The 23,316-nt window shown below is 42.7% G+C and overlaps 2 protein-coding genes and 2 long non-coding RNA genes across 7 annotated transcripts in view; 3 read left to right on the top strand and 1 right to left on the bottom strand.

Moving 5' to 3' along the window:
* rraga (Ras-related GTP binding A) overlaps positions 1 to 23,316 on the bottom strand; it is a 26,751-nt gene continuing 3,435 nt past the window's right edge. For all 3 annotated transcript variants that reach the window (XM_034204246.1, XM_034204245.1, XM_034204247.1), the window contains 5 exons: positions 2,043 to 2,138; positions 1,835 to 1,957; positions 1,651 to 1,742; positions 639 to 754; positions 1 to 554 (listed from right to left, as the gene is read on the bottom strand). In XM_034204246.1, the coding sequence (XP_034060137.1) occupies positions 451 to 554; positions 639 to 754; positions 1,651 to 1,742; positions 1,835 to 1,957; positions 2,043 to 2,138 (531 nt within the window). In that variant the 3' untranslated portion in view covers positions 1 to 450. The remainder of the gene's footprint in view (positions 555 to 638; positions 755 to 1,650; positions 1,743 to 1,834; positions 1,958 to 2,042; positions 2,139 to 23,316) is intronic.
* On the top strand, positions 3,906 to 5,236 carry LOC117538502. Its single transcript, XR_004567870.1, has 4 exons — positions 3,906 to 4,422; positions 4,718 to 4,779; positions 4,880 to 4,913; positions 5,015 to 5,236. It is a non-coding gene; the product is annotated as an uncharacterized LOC117538502 (long non-coding RNA).
* Positions 8,555 to 11,340, top strand: LOC117538501. 2 transcript variants are annotated; one of them, XR_004567869.1, is made up of 4 exons: positions 8,555 to 9,401; positions 10,407 to 10,447; positions 10,939 to 11,043; positions 11,171 to 11,340. It is a non-coding gene; the product is annotated as an uncharacterized LOC117538501 (long non-coding RNA). The 2 variants fall into 2 exon arrangements; XR_004567868.1 differs by lacking the exon at positions 8,555 to 9,401 and having other exon boundaries at positions 10,313 to 10,447.
* Positions 22,719 to 23,316, top strand: part of LOC117538498 — a 16,242-nt gene continuing 15,644 nt past the window's right edge. Inside the window, exon 1 of the mRNA XM_034204244.1 lies at positions 22,719 to 22,733. The gene's annotated coding sequence lies outside the window, so the exon portion shown is untranslated. The remainder of the gene's footprint in view (positions 22,734 to 23,316) is intronic.

Genomic DNA, 23,316 nt, shown 5'->3' on the forward strand with positions numbered 1-23,316 from the left:
TTAGGATTTGTTTCAGTATATAACTATATTGTTTGTACTTTCAAAGTGTAACAGCTTACAAACTGCATTTGAAAATTAAACATGAACATTTGGAGATAACATCTCCCAATCACTGGGATTCACCTGAAGGAGTGAATCAATCTACTGCATGATAAGACAAAGTGTGCCAGCAAAGGTAGCCCCTCCCCCCCCTCTTTTAAAGAAAACAATTCCTTTTACTTTAATGCGTCGGGTTAGGGCAATTATATCCAACAGAATACTTATCACTTAAGAAATTAGGCCAAAAAAGAAAACATGATTTCTCCAGTAATAACTGATTGAATGTGAAGATATAGAGGAAACAGTGCAGGGCTGCTCGTGTGTTTCGGAGCTAGAAGACGGCACACGGCGCGTTGCGGTCTTTCTGACGACTGATTGGCTGAGAGTATCCACCGGGACAAAGCGCACCGGTTAGCGCATCCGCATGTGCAGGCTGTGCTTGGGTCCATCCACCCGCTCCAACTTCTCAAAATGTTTCCTAGCATTACGGATATTGATGAGAGTGGCTGCAGATGCTGGGGAAAAAATGGAAACATGGATTAATATCATGCTAATTGGTTGTCTCGACTGCACATTCGTTCTTTATCGTCACTACTTACGAATGGAGGGGTCGGACATGATGACCATGACATATGTGTTGGAGGTGAAGACGTCAATGAATGCCGCAAAGTTGGAGTTCCTCACTTCCATGCTTTGGAAAGAGGCTGCAAGTTTACTAGAATAACAAAAAAGAGATTTAGGCATATGATAGCTATGTGACAACGATTAATATGATGATTCAGCCTCTATGGTGATAGACATATGACAAGCATGATCATTTCTGACGTGGGTCTTAGCTAATCTAAACTAAACTGCTTTGAACCGGTATTCCTCCATCTTGTGACTGTGGAACACCCTCTCTTGTATATAAAGCATGTGAAGGACACTGTTCGGGAACTAGTTGTACCATATGCTCTGTATGTGATGACTATTTCCATTCTTGCAAGGATAATAAATACATGTATCCTGATATTGAAGCCGGTGACGAGTGATATTTTTCCAACAGGAACCAGAGATGGCAAAAGTACACACATCCTTTACTCAAATAGAAGTACAGATAGTCGTGTTTAAAAATACTGACTAAACTTTACTCAAGTAAAAGTAAAGAAGTATGGGCTTCGAAATGTATTTAAGTAAAAAGTACCCATAACTACCCTCTTTTTTAAAGAGTAACTGACCTCCTTTTATATTAATAGAACAATAATGTCATTGTTAGCTAATGAATGTTTCGATGCTGAACAACGGCAACATGACAACATTTTCATTGGTCGCTCTTGTTTAGAGAAGACCAGGAAATGATGGATACACGGATCGTGTTAAAATCAATCACGCCACCAAACACAGATTAAAACTAAAGTAACGAGCCTGTTTTAGAAATGTAAGAAGTAGAAAGTACAGGTATTTGTGTTAAAAATGGAAGAAGAAAAAGTCGTAAGAAAAATAAGTAGTGGTACTGATACCTGAAAAATGTACTTAAGTACAGTAACTAAGTATTTGTACTCCACTACTTCCCACCTCTGACAGGAACGCAGTGTGTGGTGTGACATTGATGTTCCCGCAGAGTGAACTTACCTACAGCTGAGTTTGAACTGTTTGATAATGTTACTGATCTTCTCGAACCGGTGGGCATCGCGCTGCTCTTTGCACTGGTAGTGGGAGATCACCTGCATTTAAAACATAAAAATATAAATATAAAAGTTTCATAACTACATCCAGATGTTCTGCCGGGTCGTGCCAGATGAACAGTTGCTCTCACCAGGAAGGTGGCTCTCTCAAATAGAAGCACTTCATCAGCTTCTATGATCTGTGCAAAGTTTCTCAGGTTTGTCTCCAGCTGCTGGACGTTGGGTATGAGCTGGTATACAATGCTGGACCAGGCCTGCGGAGACATTTCAAAATAGTTTTCTTACAGTGTCAACTTTACTACATGACATGTGAACATACAACTGGTCAGGTGTTGGAACCTTATACAGGGTTTCGTCCCAGATTGATGTCCTGAAGCACGTGCAGGCCAGAGGTCTGGACAGCCTCTTCAGGTCTTCTTCACGCTCCTTAAAGATCTGTAAACAGTTAGATAGTCAGTATCATAAATGGTATGGAAGCAATAAGATTTATTGTGAATTAACAACATTTTTATTTTCTTTAAGTATTCCTATAAAGCATGATTATATATGTATATATACACATATGTATATATACACACATATATGTATATATATAAAAAAATATGTATATATAAAAAAAACAATATGTTTATATATATATATATATATATATAAAAAAAAATGGCGAAATGGCGAAGATTTTTTAAAAGGCCGCATATTTATCAAAAGGCCGCATAATCCCCGCATTTTTTCAGACAAAGTTGAGGGGACAAAAAGTTAACTCGTCGACGTGAAGTAGTGATGATAATGATGATGCAACGTCTTCAGCTCGCGCATCACAGAAGGTAAACAACACCGTAGAGTGAACGTGTGGAACTCACACGAGAGAGAAAACACCAAGATGAAAAAATCTAATCCATCTCATTTAAAGGAATGGTATGCTCATGACACTCATTTTTAAATAATTATCATCCGATAAAACAGACCAGTCTCTGCCAGTCTTTTTTTTTTATTTTTTTAAATCCGATGACATTATCAGTGATTTTAAACTGATTAATTACCGAAATAACATCAACACTGTGGGCGGCGCCATTTTACCGGACGTGACGTAAACCATGCGTTTGGTTTCGAGGACACGTTGATGTTTATGTTATTTACTGTAGTTACTCTCTTCAAATATGCCTCATTGTATCGCGAAACATTGCCACAATTCTGATTGGAACAATCCACGGAATGCTCGGTTCCATCTGTTGCCAAAAGGTAAGCGTAGGAAGTACGTTCGGAGGCAGTGGCTAGCGAAATGTGGCCGGCCCGAACCGAAAGATCCACAGGCGCATGTATGCAGCGAACATTTCAAGTTTCCGGACGACGACTCTGAGTATGATAAAACATAACATGGGATTTATTGAACAACCATTACTTAATGGAGATGCAGTACCATCGGTCTTTCTGGTGTCATCACCGACCAGGACACCAGTTCGGCCAGTTGAGAAATCGCCCTCTGCAAGTGTGAAGCGACGGAGGACCAGAAGTAGTGCTCGGAGTAAGAATAAGGTATGTTATAGCGCATTTCCATTGCAGCGGGTAGCCCCGTTTAAACGTCCTTTATCGTACAGGCCAGGCCAGTTTTTGGTGGCCTTTCCATATAGCGTAGTACCGGCTAGTGGGTATTTTCCCCCAGTTTTTCCGGCCCCATAAAATCGTGGTTCTAGGGCCAGGGACAACGAGGCTGAGTATGCTAAACTAGAGAGGGAATCGCTAGCAAGGGTGGTACTACATGCATACATATCTAGTAATCAAAATCATTGTATCTACTAAGTAGTACTAAGTAGGCTTGAACCTGTATGGCTGAATTCCCCCATCCAATCTCTTCATATTGCTCAAAACTTCTTCCTCGGCTGACGAGTCCGAACTCAAATACTCCATGTTTTCGTGTGTTTACAAAGTGAACGCATGGATGACGTCACGACCATCACGTGACTACTGAAAATGGGCAAAATGGCAGCGGCCTGACGGAATATACAGGTTTTGATAAAAAAAAGAGCTATAAAATCATTATTTACCGGGGAATATCGCTGATTTCTTCAGGGTGTGGTTTAAACATAATGTTTCACTAAATACTGAAGTTTTGATTAATTATCTAATGAGTGGAGCGTTCCTTTAACGACGAACATTTCTGCTAAAGACCGGGCAAAGCAGTACCCCGATGTCTTGCACGAAAATGGGGGGAAACTATTCTGCACCCCGTGCAACTGTGTGTTGGAGCATAAGAGAAAACCGACGGTGACGACCCACTTGGATTCATTCAAACATTCGAAAAGGCTGTCTGCTGCTGCTACGGTGGCCGGCAGGTGCAAACGCGGAACAACGGCCCAAAACGCATACATTAGCAGGAAACGGCTGCAAATCCTGAAATGAAAAACAAACAAATCCTGAAAACAAATACAACAGAAAAACGCTGCATTTACAGAAATTATGCAAACTAAATACAACACACAAACCCCGAAAACAAACGCAACAAAAAAACGCTGCACGATATGCAAAGTCCAAAGCACGTACAAATCCCAAAACACATAAAAAAAATAAAAAGAACATTCCGGAAGTGCTCCAGGCCTCTAGGGGGCGCGCTACGTGGAACAGATTGATGTCTGACCAGACAGAGAGAACGAACAAGAGTGCTGCAAATTGAAGCCGGAGGAAACAAAGTTGATCGAAGTGGGAAAAGTCGATATATAAGAAGGTAAGTTTTGTTTTGATACAAAGAGCGTCATATTTACCCAGCTAGCGTTAGCTTGTTTGGTAAAAGAGTTTGCAAGTCAAGAGACAGCACTGTGCACCTAAATGTAACTCTTGACATCATATAGATATATTATAGGTGCAGAGAGGAGTTGGTTGCCCCAATGTAAATCCTAATGTGAGAGTTAAATGACGGTCAACAATATACTGTACCTTGGTCAGTTTGGATTTATCGTGGCATTTATTCTTAATTAAAGTGAATTTATTTGTATTTCAGTCAGTCATTTGTGTGTATGCAGGTGTGGGACATTCCAAATGTTCCAAAAGTGAGCACTCCACGAATGGACAACAGTTTGCCAGGGTAAAATAAAAACATTGTCAACATATTATTTTGTGCCACAAGAAGCAGAATGTTTTAACAGTACAGTAGTTTGAATATATTTGTTGTTTACCTTTATCAGACCTCTCAGGCACCCACAACCAGCGTCTGATCGGGTAAGACTAATTCAAAATGTAATTATACCATGTAGGTTTGAATTTGTGAACATGAAATCAATAAATACCTTTGTGTGCACTTATTTCCTGGCTAAAAATAGGATGGAGCACCAACCCCATTCCAGGAAGAGGTCCAGTCTGTCCCGCGTCAGAACAACTTCTATAGGTAAACAATGTTGACAGTTGCATCGTGACACAGTTTTTCAATTCAATTCAAAACCTTTATTTATCCAGGTAAAATCCCATTGAGATCAATGATCTCTTTTTCAAGGGAGACCTGCAGCAGTAGGTTCCACAAGAAGACATAAACAACAGAACAACAAAAGGACATCATACAGCAAAATGTACAGGGATTACAATTTACATATTTAACCACAAGTACAGGTACCAACAGCATCTGATTTTGTAGCATCCAACCGAGCTTTAAAAACATGTAGTGGTACTAGCTTGGTAATTTTCCATTCTTTTTGCAGACTGTTCCATGTTAGTGGAGCTGCACATCTAAAAGCTTTCTTCCCTAAGACAGTCCTAGCACTTGGCACATTTAATAAAACCACAGCATGCGATCTCAGGCAATAAGTACTTTCAATTCGCAGAGAGATCAGGGAGCAGATATAAGATGGTAGTTTATCCAACATGGCTTTGTAAATGAAAAAGTACCAGTGACTGAGCCTCCGTACAGTAAGTGATGGCATAACCGCCTTGGTATACAGGGTACAGTGATGCGTAAGTGCTTTACAATTTGTCAAAAATCTCAGTGCACTGTGATACGCAGCATCTAACTTGCTCAGGTAATTGGCAGGTGCATTCATATATAACAAATCACCATAATCCAGCACAGTTAAAAAGGTCACAGTGACTAGCCTTTTCCTGGCCTCAAGCGAGAAACAGGACTTATTTCTGTAAAAGAAACCTAGCCTAACCCTCAGCTTTTTAAGCAGGTTATTGACATGAAGTTTAAAAGTGAGACAGTCATCAAGCCAGATACCCAAGTATTTGTAACAGGTAACCACTTCAAGTTGTATTTCTTGCGTAGTTACAATATCCAAAGCAGTCTCTGGTGTATTTTTAGCTTTAGCTTTAGAAAAGAGCATTACCTTGGTTTTATCCACATTTAAAAGAAGTTCTATTTCGTATATGGCTTCGCCCTCTAAGGCTATCGCTATTGGGTAATCCCCCTGCGCAGCACTGAAACACTTGTAGTCTACGCCCACCCGCAAGGTGGGCCCCACCCTCGGGCTTCCTTCCGGTATAAATAGGAAGGAGGCCCGACAATCTGCTCCCTCTTTTCTTCAGCAAACCAGCACAGTTACTGAAGCACAGCAATTGAGAATCATGAGCAACAACTGCGCCCGTGATTGTCCCTCATATGGCTCTGGGTTCATAATGAGTTATGACCAGCAGAGATAAAAGCAGTATGTGAATCCTGCCTGGGGTCAGAGCACGCGTACGCGGCTCTAAACCAGCAGGTAGCATGCACACACTGCGCCCGTCTCCCCTCGGGCGACAGGCAGCGGAGAGCGGACGCTCTTGCTGCTGTGGCCGAGGAGGACAATTGGCCCGTCCAGGCTTACGAGCCCACGGACGGGGCCTCGTGTCCCTGGGGCCGAGTGCCGGGCAGGAGTCCGAAGAAAAGCAACTCCTGCCCCGCCTCCCTCCACGGTTCACCGTTCGGTTCTCCCCTCCCTCTGGAGCAGGGTGCCAGTTTGGCGGCCGAACTTGCTTTCACCCTCTCCGTCACCACAGCGTGGCGGCGAATAACATCGCGCTGCTCTCCAACTCGGTGGTGACACTGGTAGAGCGGTCCACCACCGAGGCAGAGGAAATCAGCAAGGTGGCCAGCACGGCGCTCATTCTGTGTGCGTCCGTCGCTGTCTCCCAGGCGAGGATTTCGGTTAATTAACTGCAGAGCTCGCAAATTAAGCCGGCTGCCACTAATCTGTTGATTAAGTAGACAGCAGGGCTCGCGGCAGAAGCCTGCCGGTTTTAACCTCGGTTAATAACCTGCAGAGCTCGCGGCGTTCCTCTGTCCGAGATACGCCTCCTACACACTGTCATAATAAACCCATGAGCGCCATTATAACGCCTCATGTGGACAGCACTGCACACACCTCCATCCATCCCCTGAGCGTGCCTCATGATGAGAGCCGGAGTGAGACGCAGCGTGTGGAGGCCCCCGCGCAGCCCTTTCGGTCCAAGCACACCTTGGGTTGCCTCACGGGCAGCGGCGGCAGGGGCTCTGGCGTGGCTTGTCACCATGACGACCAAAAACACATCTCGAGCATGTGCGCCTGCTCTCAGAGTTTTTCTCAGAGTGGCAGCGTGTGTGTCTGATGGACAGATGGATGAGCAGGCTGATCAGCAGAGGATACACCCTGCAGTTCGCCTCGCCTCTCCTCCTCCCCCCCCCCCCCAGTTCAATGGGATACAGGAAACACTCCTGTCCTCCCAGAAGCTATGTCTTGCGCTCCAATCCGAGCTGCAGGAACTCCTGTTGAAAGAGGCTATTTCCAGGGTTCCTCAAGGGGAAGAAAATCAGGTGCTGGAATGTGTTCACCAGGACGACTGGTTCACCCATCATCCCGAAACACAGGAAATAGCGTTTGGATATTTCCTGGCTCCTCGCATTTTTTGTGTATAGAAGGCTGGAGCCACTACACAGAGGAGGGATGAGAGTGTGTTTTCCTCAGGACGACCTGCTATTTGCTGGCTCGCTCCAGGGAGGAAGTCTCTTTACAGACGTTACATTCGTATCGCATCTGTCAAAGCCTGGGTTTCATAATGAATTGGAAGAAAAGCTGTCCTCTTCCCTCTCAGACAATCGTTTATCTGATAGTGGAATTAAACTCAGCCAGCAGCAGAGCGCGGCTCTCGCGGCAGTGAGTGGCGAAACTGACAGCTCTCCTCTGGCGTCACAAACCCGCACAGCCCTCTCCGTGACGCAGCTGCTCGGCGTTGGCGTCAGCTGGTCACGTAGGGATCCCCCTGGGTCTCCCCCACAGGTGGAGTCTCCAGAGGTGGTTCATTCGCTGCAGAAGCCTGCTGTTTTAACCTATTGGTTTATGAAGAAACACACTCCTCAATGTCAGTTTCGGTACTTTAATGACAAGGATGACGACACCCTGAAACAGAGCAATGTCGCAGGATAAGCTGACAAAGTACTACATACATGCATGCAGGCATGAAAACGGGTCAGGGGTGAAAAAGGTGAGAAGGATATTATCCCTCTAGGGGGGTCCGGGGGCATGCTCCCCCGGAAGAACATTTTGAATATTCCATATTTTAAAGCATCAATCTGATGCATTTTGAGATGCATTTTTTTGCCAACCTGGGGAGAGCTGGAGAAACTTAACTTCAGCCATGAGTCAAAAATATTATGGCCTCCTTACTAAGTATTATCAGGGATGCAAACTCATCAGGTATGGAAAAGGTGACAAGGACCCGAGCCCCCCGACCCCACGGAATATCGGCTTTAAAATGAGGAATAACAGAGGATTTTAGCAGTCAAAACAACTAAAGCAGCAGTGTTAATAATAACAGAAACGCTAAAGAGTTACATCTAATAGAAATATATAAAAGCATTTATTTTAATTGTGTAGCAGTCAGTTTATAATTTTGGCAGCACTGTTGAGCATTTTGAAAATCTATTGTCATGCCTCTGTGCAAGGCTTAGTCTTTCTATCTTTATGGCATCTGGTGTAAAGTAACTAAATTCATAAACTCAAGTACTATAGCCTACACTCTAAAAAATGCTGGGTTATTTCTATAAACACATTGCTGGGTTGATTTGTCTGGGTCATAATTATGGGTTATTTGGGTACTGTAAACACACTGGTGGGTTGTTCATGCTGGGTCAAAGGGGTTATTAGGGCTTCAATTGCAGTTGAACACCTGCCTGGGTTATTTTTAACCCAGAGGTTGCTTTATTCATTTTCCCACTTCTGAATCATTCTGGAACCATCTTTTTGTCATTTCTCACAACACAAGGGAACCTATATTTTATCTATATTTATATAATTATACAATTCTGTAACTTGTTGAATCACTAGTAACTAGGTGATTTTGAAAAACCACTACAACCACAACAGTGATTTTGCAAAACCACTAATCAGCCAGTGATTTCACAGAATCACCAGTGTTCTTGCACACTGCTTCTGAAAGAAAATGGGTTGTTTTAACTCAAACATTTAAAAAAGTTAATTCACCGCTAATTTTCTGATGACTATGAACTGATTTTTAATATTGTGTATACAGTGTTCAACCACTTAGGGTCATATTGGTAATAGTACTCAAACATTTTTACTGAATCTGTCTGACGCTGGTCTGACGTCATCACGTATGTGCTCCGCCCCCGACGTGCCTAGACGCCCATGCCTTCACCAGAGTCCGCCATTAGCCCCTCGCCTCTGTTGAAGTCGCTCAGACTTTTAAGAATACTTTGCCCACCGTGCCGGAATCGTGATCTTTTTTTTTGGCCGCACTACTCTGGTGAGTTACGGCTTGCCTTTGCACAGTATTTAAATGATGTGTTATTAATTTCTGCATCTAATGCACTTTGTGTCGCATGGTGTGTTAGTTTGATTTGAGCTCTTGTTAGCTAGCCTACATTTAATATCTCCCTCACTTGAGAAATGATTTAACTTACGTGTAAGACAGTATTGTTATATTGTTTTAAGTTATATCTCAAAGTGGAAGGTTTGTGTTGCAAAAGTTTTCTGGAAAAGTCGAACCTAAAATGGCGGCAGGCGGCGCGTTTTCTTTCTTCTTTTTTTACCGCATTTCTGGGCATGTTTTATTAATTTAGAGGCATAGAGGATTAATTTGATCCACTACAATGTATCATAACCGTGCGTTCTGCATGTTTGTAAAAGCAAGCTAACTTGAAACACTAGACTATTCATTTTACAAAGTAATTTATACCCCCCAGCGTTTTCAAATACATACTAATACTTCTAGAATCTGTGGAATCTCAGCTTTAATCTGATATCTTGTATGCGCAGTTACGATAAGTAGCCTATAATAAAGTATTTCTACCGTGAGTTCTGTGCGCTAATTTAATAGTGAGACTTGTGTTTTGTTTCGGTAAAAATGGTTCGTATCTTCAGTTAGCTGAGTTTCGTTAAGTGGGTATGACACATTAATAGGTTTTTAAATGTTAAGAAGCCCCTGAGACAACGTTTCGTGAACAAGAAGCCCTCGGTACCGGGGGCTGCCGTATTTAACAGATTAATAGTCTAGTGTTTCAAGTTAGCTTGCTTTTAAAAACATGCAGAACGCACGGTTATGGTACAACGTTAGTGGATTAAAATGAACGTAAATCCTCGTTGTATTAACTTATATGCCTCTAAGTTAATAAAACATGCACAGACATGCATGCTGTAACAAAAAAGGAGAAAAGCGCGCCGCCTGCCGTCATTTTAGGTTCGAAAATAGTGTTTCTCATTTTGTGAAAACTTTGCAACCCAGCTAACCTTTAATGTTTTTTCTCTTAAGGAAACTGACGCAACTGGCAGATATATGGCTTCTTCAATCTGGTCTTCAAGCCTCACAGTGGAGAAACTGTGACACGCTGGGGGGGGTGCGAGTGGAGCCTCGCAGCGGCGCAACTGTGGCATGCTTACGGCGGCGGGCTTGTCTGAAGCTCGACCAACAACCAATTACATGAATATCCCGCCCCGGACACACAAGCACGCGGTTTGATTGGCTAGAGCTTGTACTGGCATATGATTTGATTGTCACAATGCAGTTTGGCGGCGTGCGTTGACGCTTCTGCCCATTCACCTTGAATGGGGTGACATCACACTTAGCCGAACTGCATTGTGGGAGCAAAGTGTAGCTTTCATGTGATTGGTTGTTGGTCTAGCTTCAGACATGCCCGCAGGCAAGCGTCAACGCACGCCGTCGTTTGTAGGGTGCCTGTGAATATTGTTACGTTTTCCAATGGCTTGGAGATGCAAACTTTGTGCTGCTGTCTTTGATACAAGGGCAGAGTTACTTGAACATTATTATTCGCTTGATTTAAAAGTTAATGCAGACTACCTTTGCCCTGCGGCGCAATGAGATCATCAATGATGAGCTACCTGTTGGAGAGATCCTGGAACGCTGGCCTGCCTTGAAAATGGAGTCACAGGTGAAAATATTTTATTTATTACAACTATATAATTATTTTGTGTGCCTTTGTCACTGATAACTTTGACATGTTTACTCAGATTTAGCATTTTATGTTTCTGTTAAATAGTCATTTTATATTTTGGCAGAGTTTCACAGGATAACAAACCTCAACCTGAAGAACCACTTCTATGCGGACAGGGCTCGACATTAAGGACTGCCCGATGGCCCGGGGCCATCTAGTATTTAGCTCGGGCAATGAAGCCTGACCTGCTGGTTGCCCGATCGGGCAATCTATTGTGCCAGTATCATGCAGCTTGCGGATCCAGTAATGAGTGACCCGACAGTAAAACTAAACATATCTATAACTAGTTTAGGTAGTTTGAGAGGTAATTAAAATAGCTACGTGTGATATTCTAACCTGAAGTGTGTGTGTTTTGTCCGCTCACCGCTGCATGTGATCATGCAGAGCTGCATGTCCACTCGTCAGCCTGCTCAGCTGATCTCTCTCTCCCGTCAGATTAGACTTCACTCGCGTTTATGTCCATATCGATCAGATTCAGCTAGTTCTAGCTAATGATATTACTACCTGTTTATTAAAAGACACCTACACAATAAGTGTCGCTATACAACTGGGTGAGGCCACAAAGTATAGCGCAGCATTATGTATTTGTTTACATGCCCACTGGAACCCCGAGGCATTACCAACAGATCAACGCACAATCAACCCACACAGGACATCTCTTTCTCCACATTACGTGTTAGACATTAGAATTGACTATTCTTGTCTGTCACATACTCTTTTGTCTGTCACATAAGTGGCGCAACTGAAGCGGTATTGCGCTAAAGGGAAATTATTTTGACCGGACATTTAGATTTGCCGGCTAATGGGAACTATGACGTCGCCATTTTGTGTGCTTCGCGGATGCGCTCGGCTCCTCTCGACTGCTGCTCGGGTCTGCTCGGTCAGCTTCCGGATGAGGAGGCATTCGTTCGACCAACTTACAGTAGATAACATTACAAACATTTTTTTTTGTTTTGGCATTAATAACTGAATGTAATGTTTTCTACTTTTTTACATCTGGGAAGGCATTTGCCTTCATCAGATGGAAAGTGTCTTGACCAACAACTTAAGTGTTTCTTATAGCTATGCAGGGCATGCAAGCGAGCAAACACAAACAAGAACAAACAAACAAGTGAAATGAAGAATAAAATTGAAATTGTACAATACAATATTGTGGTGGTTCATCTTATAATTCAGTCTAGAGAATGCACCAGACAGCATCTAAGACCTGCAAAAATCTAAATTTTCTAGGGGGACGGAGGCCCCCCAAACCCTTCGTGCCATTTCGTCCGCGCGCATTTTTCAGGGCAATCTCTATTGGGCTCAGGGCCATCTGTAAATTAGCTTAGATGGCCCACAGGGCCATCTCCCAAAATCCTTAATGTCATGCACTGGCGGAGTTGGATAGACATGTCCTCCATCTTCAGAGCCTGTTCAGGAAGAAGGCGGCAAGGAAAGGAAACTGAACTTCTGGATCAGCTATTCGCCTCCTATGACCTCCAGGTGAGTCGGTTATGCCTCTTGGTGTTTTATTCTCATACTAGAGTGGATTATCTTTGTGAAAATGTTAATCTCTTCAGTCATGGAAGAGCCCTTTCTTGTGATATAAATTGTTGTGTGGTTCTACTGTTTAGCATCCAAAGTAAAACAAATATATGTTCTCACACTCAAGGAGCAAGCTGACGTCCATGTCCTCCGTGCTGCTGTCCTCTGTGCTCTGCCTGAATATCTGCATGAAGATGACTCCACGTTTCCGAGGCTGTGGCATGTAAGTCAGCATAATAACTGTTTTGAATGTATGTGACAGATCATCCACAAATATAGTTTATCTTGTTACATTGTTTCAGGAGCTCTATCGCAGGTAGACAATTATTTGAATTTTTATAGTGAAAAAATTATAATAAATGATAGATTTAGTTTGAAAAAGTATGAACTGTCCTGGTGTCATCAAAGCTTGATTCTGTCACTCAGGTGTTGTTAATCAAACATTATCTCTTGTTTTGCTCACATCCCATTCAGGTTCTAGTTCCAAGATTTGAATATTGCCATAAGAATTGTAATTATTGTAAGGTACACAATGGACATGTTGAACATAATCTCCCTTTACTTCAACACTTCAGAGGTGTTGAATATGATTTCTACTTAAGGATTTATTTGAAATTAAGCGTGTATAAAATGGGCTCAGGTGATTTAATAAAATACACAATCAAGAGAGGGCTTTCTTTCCTGCAGCATCAGTGTTCAATACAAAATAATCTCTAGTGTTCCCCATATTTTTTTGTATGTGTAGTAGGGAGAGATTATACTGTAAATATATATTCAGTTGCCAGTTTATTAGGTACAACTAGCTAATAGTAACAGTCTAATACAGTGATAAAATAAATCCTACCCTTATGAAGGTTATACATGATTTTTGTTGAAAGCATTTATGTCAACTGATTGGTTATTTTGGAGGCTGACGTTTCTGGTGCTGTAACATTATGTTGTGCAATGCTAATAGGCGTTTCCTTAAACCCACATTATGCACAAAACATACGGTTATTTTATGTGATATGTCACCGATGTATTTTTCAGAAAACACATTTCTGAGAGAGGCAATTTGGGTAACGTTTATCTGTTCTTGTCATCAGGTGGAGCAGTCTGATGATCCAGACACAGAGGGCATCGCGGTCGGACTTCTCATGATCAGTGCCAGGTCAACAGACACCACGCTCTTCTGCCCAGAGAGGATCGCTGTTGTCATTGAGGGTAACAGAGTTATGGAACTCCCCACACTGGCTGACGCATTCATCCTGCTTTTTGCACTGACCTTTGCCCTGCATCTGAGCTACCCAAAAGACTTGGCCAACACTTTCGACTTCACCCAGAAAGTGTTGATGAGGGGAACTTGAAGCCCAGGGTGTTGAGCCTGAAAAAGCTTTTGGCAGTTTAATCCAACCAACAAAGTTGCACTTTAACAATCACACACACACACACACACACTGTTCTCCTCTGTTTACATCCTGCTGCTTTACATCTGTTTTCTGTTGTGTTCATTGACAGATTTGTTACTGTTCAGCTTCAAGTTGAAGGACTGTTCGTAGATGTTGTTTTATACTTTTATATGTATTGGGTCTTTATGGTCCATGTGTTAAATTAATACGCAGAACTGTTCCTGAAAATTGTGTTTACTCATAAGCAGTGTTGTGCTAGTTACTGAAAACCAGTAACTAGTTACCATTACTAGTTACTTCATGTCAAAAGTAACTCAGTTACTTTACTAGTTACTTACATCCAAAAGGAATGCGTTACTGTGAAAAGTAACGTTTTCGTTACTTGACAAAATGTCTACCATTAATGCCCTTATAGCCTTCATTTCAGTACTGTTATTGCATTGGAGAATAATACAATCTGTTGATCAACTTGACATGCATTATATGCAATCTGGATTGCATCGATATTAGCTGGCTTTCCATTTTTGTATATTCTTTCTCCAGGTAGTTGGAAAAAGTTTTCCGTCCCATATGCCGTGTGCCGCCCGGACATGCTATCATGCTAACTAGCTCCCTGAAAGCGGGTGACTCCACTGTAGCCGTAGCTATAGCCTGCATGTGTTCTACAACATACTGTGCAATGGCTTTATCGACTTTTCCCTGGCCAGCAGTCCCTCGGTTAAAATCCAGCCGCTGTTGCTTAGGTGGAGGTGGAGTGGCGTCGGCTGAGTCTCTGTGGTCTTAGCTACTAGCTTCGTCCCAGCATGTTGTTTTTACAGATGTTTTAAGAGATTTTAATGACTGGTTTGGGCAGTAGATAGGATCTTTGACCCGCCAAGACACAACTTACATTTAACTAAAACGTTCTTTTCTTGGTGCTCGACAAAATTGAAATAGACTAAACTAGACTTGAGCTCCGCCGCCGCCATGATAGTCTTGTTAGTAAACAACACAAACATGCCCACAGCCCGTCTCCGCATGTGACACAGGAAGTATCTAAGTACATTTACTCAAGTACTTAAGTACAGTTCTCATCTCTGTTCGCCTGGCTGTTGACTATATAAAAAAACTAACGGAGTAACGCACAATGTAGTAACGGTAACTGCGTTACTGAATTTCAAAAGTAATGCGTCAGAGTACTAGTTACTACCAACAGTAACGACGTTACAGTAACGCGTTACTTGTAACGCGTTAGTCCCAACACTACTCATAAGTGATGGTTAAAATACACACAGATATTTCTCAAGGCCCTAGCACTGTTTTTAAGGTGTTTTTATTTATTTAAGAGTTAAATATATTGAATTTGTATTGTGCTAAAATGCATTGTTCTTTTATAGTGGAAATGGAATGTTGGCGATTTGCCAAAGCTGTTCAAATTATCAATAAATGCATTTTTATATATATATACGGTGTGTTTGGAGATAATTCATTACACTATTATACATTATTATTATATTCTATTTAGCCCAACAATATAGTTAATTTCAATCAATAGCTTGGGTCAAATGAACAACCCAATGTATGGTTTATATTCATTTAACCCAGTGATATAGTTAATTTCAATCACTAGCTTGGGTCAAATAAACAACCCTGCACATGGGTTAAAATGATCCAGCCCAGCATATGGGTTAAGACAACCCAGCGTGTGTTCTGTCCTATAGTGATTCAGCAGCTGGGTTATGATTGGGTTATTTTTTAACCCAGTAGTTTTAAGAGTGTACTTGGGTACAATTTTGAGATACTTGTACTTTATTTAAGTATTTCAATGTTTTGCTACTTTGTTCTTCTTCTCCTCTACAGTTCAGAGGTAAATGGTGTACTTTGACTCCACTACATGTATTAATACCTTTAGTTACTTTACAGATGTGGATGAATGATGTGAAATCTAATCAAGTGTTGAATCAGACTTTAGTTCCACCTGGAGTAAATCCACAAGCTACCCTGCAGTATACAAAGTCATTCAAACTAGCTGCACCTTTACCAGCTTTGAGAACACTTTCATGATCAATCATTATAAAACATATCATATATATTATTCTGAAATGGACCAATCTGCACAACGACTACTTTTACTGTCGCTACTTTCACTATATCTTGATGAGAATACTTTTCTACTTTTACTTGAGGAACATTTTGAATGCAGGACTTTTACTGTAACAGAGTATTCCTACACTCTGGTACGGAGATTACTCCGGGTCCCAGACCCCCCCCATACCCCAAAAATATTTTTATTGCAGATCTACATGAATCACACAAACGACCTATTTTGGATTCAAAACGGCGAATTTCGCCGAAAGGTGAGTGATTTTCATGCCTGTACATAGAGTAAAGACACACCAAACAATAGTGGAAACAGTCTTACATGAGTGAGTGGATGAACGTCTCAACTCCATGGATGTATAATAAGAACTGGATACAGCGTGGGAGGCGGGGCCTCATTCATTCCTATGAGAGCTGCTCATTAGCGCATGATGATAAAATGGCTCAACTTTTGAGAGAGTGAAACGTCACAGATTACCCAGCATGCCTGAGAAGTACCCGTATGTGCACTCATAGAGCATGCGCAACTTTAACCAAAATGCTCGTTCACATCAAGCACGTCAATTTGCGTACACGTAACAGCACCGCGCGTTCATGGTAATGGATTGTTGTTATCATGGATTTGATATTAACGAGGCGGCAGATATTAGCTAGCGGCTAGCTAGTAATGATGCTAATGTGCACATCAATCGTAACTTATGTACTTATATTACGCTGTAAGAGGATCTAGTGATATCCAACAGAGCTTCATTTAGCATGAAATAATTTTTGCACTGTAGCCTATATATATATATTTATATACAGTGCAATAAGCTTCTTAGTGCAATACGAAGCTACAGGGACGTTAATAATGTCGGTAATATTAACTTTATTTAATACAACATTTACGGTACAAGATTTAATCATACAGCCCATGTAGTATGATAATGAATTACAGCAAACATGTGCAATATATCCATTATTACAGCTCCGTGGGATGGCAGTAAGACGATATGGATCCGTTCTTATTGTGCATCCATGGGTAAAGATAAAGCAACTCACATTGGTTTCTCATACAGCATCTCTGTAAACTACGTGTATTCACTGAATTTCACTCTCTGCCTTTAACGGCTCGTTGTAGCTCCAATAGCTCCAGCCCCACCCTGTGAGCACAGTGTGCTCTGATTGGTCGGGACACGTAACATGAACGTGCCAGGCGGCGCGGTCCCGTGGGTTAGATGCACGTTCATAATGCAGAGGGAAATAACTCTCAGAATAACGTTATTAGCTAATTTTTACAACTTGAGGAACGAATGTTTTTAATAAGGGCTATACAAGTGTTCATACTGGGTAGTTTATTTAGTTTAAAAAAAATGATCCAACGAGTTACAGACCACTCTTTCCCCATGTAAGTCAATGGGAAAAAGTGTTTCCGGGCCTGGCAACCAAACGGAAGTGTAGTACCGCCGTTTGGCCAGCACGAATATTTTCATCTGAGTCCGGCGCACTTCCTGGGGGCTTGCTCAACTCGAGGCGGAGTGAATGAACAACATGTGAACTAAAATGGCCGCTCGGCACTTCCGGGTCAAAGGACGGCATATCCGGACAGCGACAGCAGTGACGCTGCCCTCTAGTGGCCGGCGATAAACTCTTCAGTTTATAAACTGCAGAGCTTGCGGCATTCCTCTGTCCCAGATATGCCTCCTACACACGGTCATAATAAATCCACGAGCACCGTTATAACGCCTCGTGTGGACAGCACTGCACACACCATTACTCATCCCCTGGGCGTGTACACGCCTCATGATGAGAGCCAGAGTGAAATGCAGCGTGTGGAGATTCCCTCGCAGCCCTTTCGCCTCAAGAAGCGCGAGGGCGTGGCTCGTCACCATGACGACCATTACAGCATATCTCATATCCCGCAGTTCCATGGGATACAAGAAACACTCCTGTCATCCCAGGAACAGTGTCTTGCGCTACATTCAGCGCTGCTGGAACTCCTGTTGAAAGAGAATATTTCCAGGGTTCCTCAAAGGGAGGAAAATCAGGGATTTTCACTCCCGTTATTTTTCTAATCCCGAAAAAGACGGGCAACATGCTGACGATCAAAAAGGTGCTGGAATGTGTTCACCAGGACGACTGGTTCACTTCCACCTGAAGGATGCATACTTCCACGTACCCATCATCCCAAGACACAGGAAATTCCTGCGTTTTCTCATTCAGGGAATATCAGACCAGACAATCATCTGCCGTTCGGATATTTCCTGGCTTCTCCCATTTTTGTGTAGAGAAGGCTGGAGCCACTACACAGAGGAGGGATGAGAGTGTGGTTTTCTCTGGACGACCTGCTATTTGCTGGCTCGCTCCAGCGAGGAAGTTGCTTTACAGACGGTATCTGTCAAAGCCTGGGTTTCATAATAAATTGGAAGAAGAGCTGTCCTCTTCCCTCTCAGACAAACGTTTATCTGGGAGTGGAATTAAACTCAGCCAGCAGAGCGCGGCTCTCGCGGCAGCGAGTGGAGGAACTGACAGCTCTCCTCCGGCATGTCACAACCCACACAGCCCTCTCCGTGACGCAACTGCTCGGCGTTGGCATCAGCTGGTCACGGGATGATCCCCTTAGGCGCATTCACACCGCAGTACTTTTCCCACAAAGGTTCATGAGAACTCTTTAGTTCTCATGAACTAAGTACAGATCGCGTTCACACCGGAATAAATCCCTGGGGGTGGATTAGGCAAATGAAGCCGCTGACGTCACTTCTTCTTCTTCTGCTTTGGGTTTACTGGCAGGCCGCAAACCACTTCACGGCGTATATTGCCGCCCAAAGTCCCCGGAGTTGGGGACTGGCTTCAGTAGAAGCTGCTGGGACTCCCAGCAGCTTCTACTGAAGCCTTCCGAGTAAATCGCCAGAACGCCGACACCTCCTCATCTCCACCACTCCCATGTTTTATTTTGTGTTGCCATAAGTTAGTCTCTCTGTGTTTCTGCGCTGGGCTAATGCTAATGCGAGGATAATAAAATGGCGGCTTCACAAAACGTTTGAGTTTTACGGGGCGTGGTTTGCAATACGCCCAGCCAATCAGAAATATAGCTATTTTCTCTTTGCCCTTTTGCCTCACGGGCGGCGATGGCGTGGCTCGTCACCATGACGACCATTACGGCACATCACAGAGAAGCCTCTCCCCCAGCAGTTCCATGGGATAGGCCTACAAGAAACACTCCTGTCCTCCCAGGAACAGTGTCTTGCGCGGTTTTTACCCCCGCTATTTTTCTAAATCTCGGAAAAGAACGGGGGAGTCGCCCCTTTGCTTTACAATCAAACATGTGTTGATTTGCACAGACAACAGGCCACGGCTATGGAAGCAGCCTACCTCAATCGCCAGGGAGGAGTACGATCTGCGCAGCTTCTGAACGCAGCCAGGCGGCTGCTGTTCTGGGCGCGCGCACACACGTTGCTCTCCATCAGAGCAATGTATATTCCCGGCTAAATTAACAGAGGGGCTCGCAGAACGCAGCAGCCGTTGTATGCGACCTGTTTGTGCACTATGGAGAGCGCTCGATCGGGCAACCTCTGTCTGCAAAACGGCTGTCACACTGGCTGTGTCACAGGCATATGTCTCCTCTGGGGTGGATCCCCCGGAGAACATCAATGCGCACTCCAGAGGAATTTCCTCCTCCACGGCTTTGCACGGAGGAATGTCAGTGGAAGATATTTGCACTGCTGCATCTTGGTCTTCCCCCTGTTCATTTATTCATTTTTATTTGAGGGATGTCTCCCATTCCTCTCTGACACACCCTGTACTGGGTGTCCTGTTGGAGTGAGTGACGTCAGGACACCCTGTACTGGGTGTACTGTCGGAGTGAGTGACGTCAGGGAGCCAGCTGTGCGCCTCTCTCCTGCCTCTCGGCACGCGGAGAGCGGCCCTTTTTCCCTCTTATAGGAGGGATGTTCCTTTTTCCTCTGACACACTTTGTACTGAGTGCCTGGTCAGAGTGAGTGACATCAGGGATCCAGCTGGGTGCTCTCCTACCTGTCTGACACACAGAGAGCTGCTTTTTCCCCTCTATGATCGCTGGGCAAGGTGGGACCTTCGTCTCTACTTTCTCACAGCGGCTGGTATGTATTGTTCCCAGCCTTCACCCCGTCAGGGAAGATAGGCATGTTTTGCTATGTTCCAGGGACGGTGATGCGCCATTACGCATGGCACAACAGGCATGGGATGTTATTGAGCAGGTATGTCTGTGCTTCTAGTGCCGGGCGGACCCAGTGGGGTGCAGACTACATCATGATTCGCCCTTAACCCAATAGCGATAGCCTTAGAGGGCGAAGCCATATACGAAATATAACTGAGGTTACCTACTGTAACCCCAGCTTCTATGAGTAAATGGCGCAGCCCTCTAAGTGATGGGCCCCACTGGCTCTGCGAATAGCTGAAGAAAAGTTATGTTGTATGGGAGCAGATTTTCGGTCCTCCTTCCTATTTATACCGGAAGGAAGCCCGCGGTGGGCGTGTACTACAAGTGTTTCAGTGCTGCGTGGGGGCGCAGGGGGATTACCCAATAGCGATAGCCTTAGAGGGCGAATCCATTTACTCATAGAAGCTGGGGTTACAGTAGGTAACCTCAGTTGTGTGGTGTGTATCTTTATTTTTACATTTGTTTGTTTGTATAGCCTCCAATCACAGTGGGTAACATTGCCAGGAAGCAGAACAATTATACTTTCATACATTTCCAAATGACACCCACAACATCTTAGTGAAGACGATACAAAAAACACCCACAAATATTTTTCAAAGATCAGATATTGTTTCTTGCATCCATTTCAAATGTTTACAAGGATTGTGCAGGAGTATGACAAAAGTACTGTTGTCAGTTTAGAACCCAATGTATTGGAAAAAAAACAGGAAGAGGATCGACATCCTTTTGTAAATATGACTGTCATGCATATATTATGTATTTGAAAATAATTATTCAACTGTCTTCTCACTGCAGCAACTACACAAATGTGTATGCACTTATTATTGATAGCCAGTCTGAGCCAGAAGACAAAATGGAGCAAAGGTATTCATTGCTACTATTACCACTTAATTTTTCTATTCTATACTGCAAATCTTATTATAGCTTCATCATTTAATATTACAGTACATCACTTTGTCTTTCCCAGCACAGAATACCTGACTGTGGCACACATTGTTGCAGAACTCTGCAAAAATAACAAATACATCTTGCAGCAGGTTCAATATTAATAGAGCCAATGTGTGGGATGGAGCAATCCGCGGCTTCAAAGGTGCCTCATTCGATCCCTCTCATGAGATGTCAGTTAAGTTCACTGATGATGAGGGACACACTGAGGATGGAGTGGACACTGGTGGTCCCAAGCGTGAGTTCCTGGCCCTCCTTATGGAATGCCTGAGAATGCGAAGAAAACATCACGTCAGCAACTGTTTGTGTGACTTTCCCAGCCGCTCACTGTCTCAAAATCTGATTCTAAATGTATAATGTTCTCTATAAAGATAGAACTAATACACAATTATGAATGTATAATATAATACACATGTTTTGTACATTTAATCATGCATTGGTCTACAATTTAATGACGGCTTCTACATATTTCACATAAACAGACAATGAAAAAATGTGTCCTTCATGCTGATAACTAGTGTATGCATCTGCCAATTAGTATTCTAAACAGAGTAGTGTGTTGAATCCTTATTTCTTGCATTTGAAACAGATACAAAAAAAACTTCTGCCAAAAACTGTACATGTTTGCCACAGGAGCCACAGAACACTCCCCAGATGTTGGTCACAGAAAGGACAAAACATGGCAGCTTGAAAAGACATACATTGATGTAGTAAATCCATTTAATCAAGTCAATCAAAAACACAGTCTAAATAGTGATTAGCTAAATAAATAGAAAGATACATCATGTTTACCGTTGAATCTGTGTTTTGTCTCTCTCTCCTTGAATGTCTTCTATATATTTGTTCTTGAGCATGTCTAATGCACACTACTCTCCTGTCATTACTTTGTCCCTCTTCACATGTTGTCACTTCTCTTTCTCTCTCAATTCAATTCAATAGCTTTATTAGCATGACCATAGTTACAGGCAATTGCTAAAGCTATGTATAGTTGCAACATCTATACACAAATACATACATATAAACAAACTGCTAAGAATTAAAATGTCCTTTTTCAAAACGTACCTTCTTCACTCCAATGAACTTTATTTCCTCCCGATTTCCGTCACTCTTGTTCGTTCTCTCTATGTCTGGTCAGACATCAATCTGTTCCACGTAGCGCGCCCCCCTAGAGGTCTTCCGGAATGGTTTTTTTGTATGTGTTTTGGGATTTGTATGTGCTTTAGACTTTGCATATCGTGCAGCGTTTTTTTGTTGCGTTTGTTCTCGGGGTTTGTGTGTTGTATTTAGTTTGTATCATTTCTGTAAATGCAGCGTTTTTCTGTTGTATTTGTTTTCAGGGTTTGTTTGTTTTTCATTTAATTATTTGCAGGTGTTTCCTGCTAATGTATGCGTTTTGGGCCGTTGTTCCGCGTTTGCACCTGCCGGCCACCGTAGCTCCGGACAAGAAAGCCAAACAACTCACGTTCACTGAGGCATCAACCTCCAAAACCCTTTTGAGGGCTACAAGAAACGAGGTGAGTAGCCTACAAGATTGAAGCTGGTCAGATAACGAACGAGTAAATGAAACCAGAATGAGGCGGAGAAGTTTGTGAGAGTGTGATTAAAATAGCCCAATTGCTTTTACAATAAATAAACATTGAATGTGTTTAATTGAATAGTAAAGGGGTTTACCGTTAGTGGCAGGTTGTGTGTGAGAGAGAATAAATAAGACAGCCCAATATAAACATTTTTTTTATTTACGCATATTTCGCAACTTTCCGCAATTTCACTGCATAACATCACATAAAAACCCTGCATGTTTAATCGCATAATCAAGGATTTTAGCCCGCGTTTTTCTGGAGGGTCTAATTAGGTCTGAACTGAAATGTATTGAAATCTTAATATGGATAAGATCGTATGATTTTACCTTTCCCAGCCTGCAAATTGTATTTTACAGACTTAATAATTTGTTTGGTAAATATCTTCAAAATAATCACACCTTGATCATTTTTATATTTATTTGAAGGTAGAATAGGGAAATACATTGTAATATTACTGATACTAACAAAAGAGATGACCAAGATTACGGATAGCCTGCTGATGTTGTATCTTAAATGG

Source organism: Gymnodraco acuticeps, unplaced genomic scaffold (assembly GCF_902827175.1).
Source record: "Gymnodraco acuticeps unplaced genomic scaffold, fGymAcu1.1, whole genome shotgun sequence".
NCBI lineage: Eukaryota > Metazoa > Chordata > Actinopteri > Perciformes > Bathydraconidae > Gymnodraco > Gymnodraco acuticeps.